General features: G+C 41.6%; 1 protein-coding gene across 1 annotated transcript in view; it reads right to left on the minus strand.

Moving 5' to 3' along the window:
- Positions 1 to 10,000, minus strand: part of GCA (grancalcin) — a 365,906-nt gene that overhangs the window by 320,629 nt on the left and 35,277 nt on the right. The window contains exon 2 of the mRNA XM_044074773.1: positions 9,883 to 10,000. This exon is cut by the window's right edge and continues 44 nt beyond it. Coding sequence (XP_043930708.1) covers positions 9,883 to 10,000 — 118 coding nt within the window. The remainder of the gene's footprint in view (positions 1 to 9,882) is intronic.

Genomic DNA, 10,000 nt, shown 5'->3' on the forward strand with positions numbered 1-10,000 from the left:
AGCAGCAGAGGAGGCAACAGCCCAGGAACAATAAGCCTTTACTGCAGAATACAGACATTTACAAAAAAAAAACATAACATAATAATCATATACAATATTCATAACAATCATAACAGTAATAATAATCATATACAATAATATTGACGACGACAACAACCCAGAAATGGCTTTAGAAATACAGGAAGAGAATAGAAACAGCTAAATCAAAAGACCTGGGATGAAAGGAAACCAAAATAGTTAAAAATTTTCAAATAACTTCAGTTTTAGCCAAATAAAATTTAAAGCGGTCTATGCAAATCCAAGTTATGAAGAAACTTTTCACTGACTTGACTGCAGAGAAGGAAGGCAAATTAACAGACTCATTAAGGAACAACTCACTTGCCACCCTGGGCATAAAAGAAGTGTTAGTTTTCCAGAGACTCTTCATACTAAGGAGGAACAGTCAAGGGAGGCAAAAGTTCAGACTCTAGGCCAAAGTGACAGTCAAAAGAACAGTCTTCCAAGTACAACGTTGTAAGGAAGCTGAAACAGCAGACTCAAAAAGAGCTTGAATCAGTTTTTTCAAGAACAAAACGGAGGTCCTCAGAAGGCTATTCTGCCTTCCTGACATGAAGGATGCCTTTAAGAAATTAAGAGGAGTCGAGGGCAGACCAGCAAAAATTACTGACAGGGGCTTAAAATGAAGAATATGCCAACCCAGCATGGAGCAGATCACACAAATGAGAGAAATAGGGGAACCTCCACTGATAAGGGATCCTAATAGCAAGAGGCACCAAACAGAAAATAGTTTCCATTTGGACAAACAGGACTTCCTGGTAGTGGTCTACCTGACCTTCTGCAGGACACAAAGCACATCCTCAGAAATGAGTTGCCTAAAAGGGATCAAAACCCCATCACCCACATCAGTTGAAGAGCGGACAAGTGAGGTAAGACACCATTGTCTTGCGTGACAACATCCACCCAGTGAGTAACTTGTGGGGGACTGGCCTTGGCCAAGTAAGAAAGAAGGGAGAACCAATGCTGTCTGGGCCAAAAGGGAGCAACTAGCAAGATTTTGGGAGAGTACTGCCTGATCTTGTGCAAAACTTGCGGTAACAGAAAAGGGAAGGTAGTAGTACACAAGTATCTCCTTCCAAGGAAAAGAGAGGGCATCCACATTCCAAGCCAAAGGATTTGGGACTCCAAATCAGAATAGAGGAAGTTGCCTGTTCAGAGTGGCAAAAAGACCTACCGGAGGGATATCCCACCAAAGGACAATGACCAGGAACACATCTTTGTGAAACATCCATTCATGAGCTTGTGTGATGGACCTCCTCAGATGGTTTGCCACTCGACTGTATTCTGAGGGAATATAAACAGCCTGAAGATTCATTTAATACAGGACAGCTAGACCCCAGACCTGAACAGCTAGTCTGCAAAGAAGGAAGGACCTTGTACCCTCTTATTTGTTGCTGGCAGAGTGCATCATTGTGGTACCGTCTGTGAAAATTTTGGAGTGGTCCGGGATGAATGAGGGAATGAAAAGCTTGAACAGCTAAAAGTAAAAACACTCATTTATATTGATGTTGCCCGACCTTTGATGAACAGGACAAAGACCTTGACAGAGCTGAAGTAGGCCCCCGTAAGGAGCTCTCAGGACTGGAGCCCCGGGTTAACAGAAAGTTGATGAATCCACCATTGAAGCTTGAGAAAAGGAAGAAAGGAGACTGGAAAGTCCAGGAGGTGACAACATTGGAGCCACACTGACTTGAGGTACCACTGTAGCTTTCTCATGTGAAGCCTGGCCAGAGAATGTGTGGGAATGTTGAAAGCCATGAACCATGAGAAAAATCCATGGCCGTGACAGAAGCCAGAAGAAGAAACGGCATGGCCTTATGGAAAGGCAAACATGCCAGCATGACAATGGTCTGAAGCATGCAACCAAGAAAGATAGGATCCTGAGAAGGGGCTGGAGCCAGTTTCTGAAAGTTTATGGTGAACTCCAGACTCTGCAATGGGGAAATAGTAAACTGAAGATACTGAAGCAGAGCATCAAGGGAAGAAGCTTGAATGAGCAGACTGACCAGATAGGGAAAGATCTGAACTCCTCTCAACCTGCAAAAGGCAATGACGAGTTGAGACATTTGGTGAATACCCTTGAGGCAGTAGAGGAACCAAAGGGCAAAGCAGAGAACTGAAAATGCAAGAAAGAACAAGCATAAATGTTTCCTGAAAAGGGGATGGATGGGGATATGAAGATAGGCATCCTTGAGTTTCAGAGAGAGCAGAAAGGCCTGGGGTAGAAGAAAGGGAAATAAAGTCCAAACAGAACATCTGAAAGGAAGTCATCTTTGACAAAGGTGTTGAGCTGGAAAAGGTCCAGAATTGGTCTCGATGTGTCGTCCTTTCGGAGAGCCAAAAGCATTCTGAAATAAATGTCCCTCCTTGCCTGGGCAGGTGGCACAGCTTGAACGGTGCCCTGGATCAAACGAGAATGGAGCACCTCTGGGAAAAGAAATTGTTCCCAAGTAGGTTGAGGGATGCCCAAAAAGTGAAAAAGGGATTTCCAAACCATGAAATATCCCTTACAGATAATGGACAGAACACAAGTCTGTTGTGATCTTTAACCAATTTGGAAGAGAGACCGAAAGTAGTGATAAGGGAACCTGGCCGAGGGAAAGCAGAAGCAAAGTGTCAAATGGAACCCAGCTTATACTGAAAAGTAGGTTTCTGGGATGTATGAGTAGTCGACAGGAAGCACACGTCTAGAACACTTTTTTTCCTTTGGGTGGAAGGTGAGACTGCCTGCAATCAAAAGCAGATTTGGAGGGGTAATTCCTCTGAAACTTAGGAATAGGCGAAACAAAAAAAAAAAAAAAAAAAGGTTTCAACTCAAATCGAGGCTTTACCTTTATCCTGGGCCTACGTAAAAGGTCAGCAGCACCACCAAAAAGACTTGTATTATCCAAAGGAGCATCCATTAGCTTGACCTTCATGTCATCAGGCAAAATCTGAAAACAAAACCAAGAGTAATGCCTCATAACAGAACCAAATGCAGCAGCCCTTGAAGAGGCATCGGCTACATTTAAGAGAGAGGTGGACAACTTGAGAGGTAGAACCAAACAGGGAAAGAGCAAAAGCCTTCCCCTCAGAGTCAGAAAAGTTGGAAACCACAGAAAGGAGGGCCAAAACATACCTGGTCACAGGAGTCTGGTAGTTAATGGCCTGAAAAGAAAGTGGCAGCAGTATAAACCTTGCTGCCCAGCCTCTCCATGGCCCTGCCATCCTTATCTAAAGGAAGCAGCTTGGTAGTAGAGCTCATCAGGAGAGACGGACATTACAGAAGGGTCAGCAGAAGGCCATTTATAAAGAAACTTACATTCATCAGGAACCTTGTAAAACCCATCAGGTTTCTTAGGAGCAGGAGTCTGAGAAGCTGCTGACTTACAGGAGGGCAGCCAGAATTGGGGAAACAAAAGACTTGGGAGACTCCATAGTCTCCCAAGCCTTTTGTCATTTCCCCAGCTCTGGCTGCCCCTCCTGTATACCTTGTCAGAATTGGGGAAACAACAAAAGGCTTAGGAGACCGAATCTGGAGGAGCTCATAATTTTTGGATATCAGACTTGCACAATCTTACTTAAAGGAGAGGTCCTCTAAAGGGGAATTTTGACTTATCAAATCTCTTCCCCTTTGAAGAGGATTCTATAACAGTAAGCCAGGGACTCTTCTTGATCTTCATCTGAGGAGTCCAGTTCCTAAGGTCTTTTAAGAGGGGTGAAAGACCAGGGAGGGGGCAGGTACAGAAACCTCGAGAAGGCTTTAAAGCCATTAAACACCCCCCCCCCCCCCCCCGAGTAAAATCCTGTTTACAGAGGAAATGCACTTGGTTGCAGTTTCTTTTTCCGCAGGATGTCCACACAAAACACCCTTGGAGGTTCAGAGCCTTGGTGACACTCAAGCATAGTAGGGATCTTCTCCCTCACTAAGATCCGTGGAATCACCTTTAATTCCTTGGAAATAAAATCAGCAGAGGTTCACCCTTAATGTCTGGTGCAGATGTCTGTATAACCTCTGAGGATGTGCAAGAAGTCAGATCCATGCCAGACTCCAGTGTTGCGGCACAGTAATCTGAAGCAACCACTAGATGAACCTCTGGGCTTTCACTAGACTGGAGAGTGACGTCTGGGGGAGGACGGATAGCAGCTGTATGAAACCCAAGTTTTTTCACTTTTTTTTTTTTGGCAGTAAACTAACCCTTGGGATGGAAGACTCCACCATAGCACCCTGAGCCAACAGCTAAAGTCATTGGTTTGCAAGGTAACAGAGAGAGGACTACTTAGGGTCTTGGAGACAAATGTTTTCCAGGCAGAACACAGAGTACAGTCGTGGGAAGCATCCAAGCAGAAGAGACACTGGTCATGACTATCTTTATAAGGAACCTGCCTCCCACACTGACATTTTCCCTTTCTGGATGACATGAACCCAACCAGGACTAAATAAAACAGAGATAGATAGGAGAAACCCCAACAAGGCACTAATCTGAAACATGGCTTGGTAATCAGCACAGAAGAGAAGCATTCAGAATGATAGTTAATGATGGTATTCGGACTAGCGGCAAAGTGAGTGTGCGCATTCATGTCACCTTTACACCCTACGCCTTGCACAGTGAATATACGTGTGACAGAGCACCTAAAGGCTTTGGTATAATGGCCTGACATTGAGATATACTTGGTAGGAGATCCCTTCAGTTATGAATACTACATCAGTGATATGGAAGGACATCAGTCTTTCCACATTTTCAAAGCAAAAAATTCCATCAGCCAGCAACATAAAAACGGTGATCTGTGATCTTTCATCTCCAGTTACAGCAAAGGACAAAAAAAAAAGATGCTTGTCCTTATCTTATTAGTATTAAAAACAAGTAATCTCCGTGGTATCCCCGAAGTCTCAAAACAACCCACTAAAGTGTAGTGGGTCTAAAAACAAAACCGTGCAAGAAACTTCTCTGTGTGGAAGATTTTCAGTCCATATATTTCTAGTTAATCACTGTATATTAATCAGATCAGACAATAGTAGTAGAAGTAGCGAAAGTAAACTCTTAAAGTCAAAAAGTAAATAGAAAATATACAATTCTACAGCATTACTAAGTATTCAAAAGTAATCCAAGCAAGGCAGACAGTCTGTTTCCAGTCGAAATTCCTTTAAGTACACAGACAAGCGATCCAAGTACAACAAAAATACAGTAATACAGACTGCCTGCCTTGCTTGGATTACTTTCGAATACTTAGTAATGCTGTAGAATCATACATTTTCTATTATTAATTACTTTGACTTGACGAGTTTACGTTCACTACTTCTACTACTATTGTCTGATCTGATTAATATACAGTGATTAACTAGAAATATATGGACTGAAAATCTTCCACACAGAGAAGTTTCTTACACGGTTTCATCTTATTAGTATAGTATCTTATTTACATGTGCATAGCAATGATGCACATTAGGCATTCATACAGAGAAGAGTACTACAGAAACAAGATGGTAAACGAGTCTGCTGACTCAAGTATTGGTCAAGTTTACATACTCTGGGATGAATGATGAGCCAGAGTAAAATAACCCTGCCCCTATGGAACATTAGAAAGTGATGGCAAATGGAAATGGAAAGAACCCAGAGCTCTGACAAGCATCTGACAGACATGAGCTGAAATTTTCAGCATCAAAGTATTTCTCATCTTCAAATGTAGGCTGGCCCTGCTAGATACAGAAGTGTATACTTCTCTGCCAACAAACTCTTCCAACTCTTTCGTCAAAAGTTTAGCTCTCAAAACTACTCAACTTTGTCCAGCAATCCTGGACCTCTGACCACTAGTACAAAAGCAGCTGCCAGGTTGTACTGCTGAGATGGGCATTTCTGACCTAGAAGGTGAAAGAATGAATACTAGCTAAATGGTAAAAGGCATAAACAAAAAAATTTTTGCTTGAATTCCAAAACCATGGCTCTTGGAACCAATAAGTAGCCAAAACAAACCAAAAACAAAGGCAGACATCCTGTTCCTTGACAATGCTGTGAAGAAGCCCACCAATCAGGTGGAAGGAAAAATATGGAATATAATTCCTGACAGCAAACTTCCATCAACATCTTGGAATGATATGATCTGCCTTTGCAAAAAAGAATGGGCAAGAAATTCTTGCATTTTGGTTGCCGACAGATGAATACAAGCCCTAGACAGCCTCTACATACTTTGGAATCTTGGAACGGAAGGACCATTCATGCGTTATCATAAAGTCTAACCGAATTTATGTTCCGGACAGATGAGTTTACAAAGCATGGCTGGTCTCAAACTCTCCCTACAAAGTCGGTAGGGAGTTTTATTCCCCACTCCTGATGCTCCCAGCGGTACATGGGCAGAGATAATATATATATGGGCATACTAAGCTAGCTACAACGATCTGCATGTCAAGTGGTGTAAAGTTCTTGTGCAGAATACAACCAGTATACAGTCCTTAAGTCGTCAGACCACATCCTCTGTATCTGTATGTTATTTATGAAGACTTTTGTAAGCCCTCTTTGAAGGCAAATGCATCAGTTTGAAATTGCATGGAATGCAAATGTCAGCACTGGAACAGCAAGACTACCAAGTGTGTGCACTGTAAGTATCAAATCAAAGTACTGTGAAATATTCCCCTTACTCTGAGGTACAGAGATCTTAGAATTATAATATGTAAGTAGTCTGGCTGTGGTAGGTACAGACCCCCAAAATTGGAAAGGGGGCACAGCAAGTTTTAATATCTGCTGAAGTCCTTCTGACTCTCCATTTAATTTTTACGGCAGGGAGATGCGTCTAAGATTTGTATCCATGGAAATATAAAATGTTCATCATATTAGTCACTGCTGGAGTAGCCTTACCCTTGTGAGTTATACCCAGCCAAGGATACAACTGCCAGCCAGCTTCCAAAGCTTCAGGGTACTTTCCACAAGCCCACGTCCGGCAACTTGAGCTGAGGTAACCAAGAGTACACTCCAATGAGGCTTTCAATGATCAGTGGTACGCTTGTGCTTTCCTTTGATGGGCACACAAGTTCCCTTTCATGAAAAAAAAAAAAAATCATTTTCTTTTTTTTTTTTTATGTTTTATTACTTTCTTCTTCAGAAAAGTTATTTTAAAAGCTAGGAGTGTTGTGCTTTAATGTACTGTCCTGAGATTCTAATGTACTTTTAAACAGAGCAATCTTTTCTGTCCGTTTACAAGTGGTGTAAAGTACCTGAAAATATTTTTTTTTCTGTGGAGAAATGCGTTTATTTTATTTTTTTGTGGGACCAACTGTTTTTCTGTCACAAAAGTGACTTTTGTGGACTGATAGTGTTTATAGGCATTTGCTGTTAGTCTTGTCTGTGAAAAGGTGCACCATTTTCAGCTTGACCATGGAATAGACCACTGGACCCAAGGTCTGTCTTCTGGCCACAAAAAGAAAAAAAGTTAAGCAAACGGCCTTCACCACAACAACAACAACTTCAGGAATTAGACTGAGCTGCAGAGACAACTCTACTGTGGTCATTTGTTGCACATCAGACCACTCGTCTTTTACCTCGGACCTCTCTGGTGAAGCACCTACAGCCACTATGGCCTGGGGATTAACCACATCTGTGGCTGTTGGGGTCCCTTCAGTGAGCAAAGAACAGCCACTTGTTGGTCCTTCAGTGAGCAAAGAACAGCCACTTGTTGGTCCTGGGGGGGGGGGGGGGGGCAGGGAAGGTTTCCCTGTTCTGTCAAAATGCTGTGTCCATTTCTGGGGAAGCTGGTGTTGCCATTAGCAACATGGTTGGTCTTATTTTTCCCATCAAAAAGAAACAGAAAACTAACCCTCCTCAAATGCCTTTGGATAGCAGTAGTTTACTGGGTCTGGCTCAAAGCTTAATTCATGCTACTGATCCTTTTTGTAAAGTAGTTTCTGATAAAAAAAAAAAAAAAAAAAAAAAAAAAAAAAGGATTCACCTTTTCTTGAAGGAATTCAAGACTGTGAATCTAAACAGGAAGATGCAGGGAAGGATTCAGGGTTTTTCCCTCATATTTCCGATTTAGGCTAGGAGAACAACTCAGTTGCTGATTCTCTGTGTTGTTTCTGCCAGTGTTTTCAATGGGAGAACAACAAAAGATTTCTCAGTCTCTCAAAACAGTTACTATGAGCTTGTCAGAGAAGGATTTTCCAAACTCAACACCCATATTCAGCCTAAGTGCAGAATACAGTGAAATGATCCAATCTCTAGACCTGGACACCATACTAGAGTACAAACTGTACAATGAAAAAAACAAACACTTTCTTCCAGTACTGGATACATGGTGGCAAAAGGACAAAGGATCAAAACAGAGATGGCATAGAGCACCGAAGAAAGACGTCTCAGCATCTGGTCCAACCCAACCACCAGTTAAAGTGACCCTGGGTGTTCCCTCTAGTATTAAATGTTTGCTGTAGGATCACTAGCACAATAAAGGAATCCATAATGGCATTCCTATTTACAATTTTTATCATACACAGTTCAAACTGAACCAGCCAACACATGAACCAGAAAGCACTCCCTCTAGCCTGTGGGAGGTAGCAATGCTAAGTGTTAATATTCAGTAAAGCAATGAAGGAAAGCCTTACACACTAATAAACAATGTACAAAGGAGACAAATTATCGAACATTACTTATGTAAATAACTGGAGTGGGAGATGGAAGGAGGTTCTATTGTCCCAGGATTATGGACACCTGTACAAGGCAAATTTTTAATCGTTGCTTAACACCTTCCCAAGCCAAGTAAAAAAGCATAACATACAAGGACAAAAGAAACAGTCAAATTGGTTCAGTTAAACACAATGGAGGAATAACAAACTAAAGTTTAGTACAAGTACACTTCCTACAGACTTGTCTGGTACAGGAATTGTAAAAAGCTATGTATTATTATTGAAGTTGAGAAAGTATATGCTTTACAATAAACCTCAAACCAATGTAACAACATATTATATAATACTGTACTCTGCAGATGGAGGGGGACAGAGGCAAGTGCTACCCACTTATTACAATTTACCTTTTCATAGTCTCTGCAGAGTCAACCAGGAAGTTAAGTACTTATGTTTTGCACTACAGTTTGGGCATAGGTATCTCACCAGCATGCTGGTTACACATTTAACATTGCTATCTCATGGTAGGAGGGATCAGTCCTAATACAAGGCCACACTGTGTGGAGTCTGTATGTTCTGCCAGTCTCTCCATTCGTTTTCATGGAGTATTTTGGTCGATTTTAACTTGCGAAACAATGACAGCCAAGTGGTTAGTAAAAAAATTTCCATCTAGTCTGCATTTAGATTTGCAGGCTTAGCCTTATGCCTCTAGTCCTGACTATAAATGGACTGTACAAGTAGCTCTTTTTGTTTTCTTACGGGGGGGGGGGGGGGTATAACAGAAAAAACACACAAGGCCACATAGATTAGTTTAGGTAGATATTATTAAACTCTGCAACTTCATTCATTTACTGTTACTTATCAACACAGGCTAAGAATTGACAGTATTATAATAATTCTAAAAATAATTAGAATAATAAAGGAATTACACATACAGGGCAGGAACAAGATTATAGCATGTCATCTCAACAGTCATGCAGAAAAGTTGCCAGTCATATCATAACAGCATGTGCCGAAGGAAAAAAAAAAAAAAACAGCTATGCAAATATCAAGCCACCTTGCATGCTTCTGCTAACATCACCTACAGATATAAACACAGGAAAGCATGGCATCCAGTAAAACATGCGGACTTCCAATGATCTCCATTTATAACAGTTGCTCAAAGTACTATTTAAGCATTCTTGAAGTTATTTCTAAAGATGGTGCACTCTACCCAGTAGCATAATAAAATAAAGACTTACCTGCCCTGCTATAGCAGAAAAGTAATTCCACATAGGATCCGCACTAACATGGTAGCCACCACCAAAAGGAGAATATCCTTGGTAACCTGCTGCTGCTCCACCGGGCACAGACTGCAGT

Source organism: Protopterus annectens, chromosome 6.part0, assembly GCF_019279795.1.
Source record: "Protopterus annectens isolate FY-2018-M chromosome 6.part0, PAN1.0, whole genome shotgun sequence".
In the NCBI taxonomy this organism is placed as follows: Eukaryota; Metazoa; Chordata; order Ceratodontiformes; family Protopteridae; genus Protopterus; species Protopterus annectens.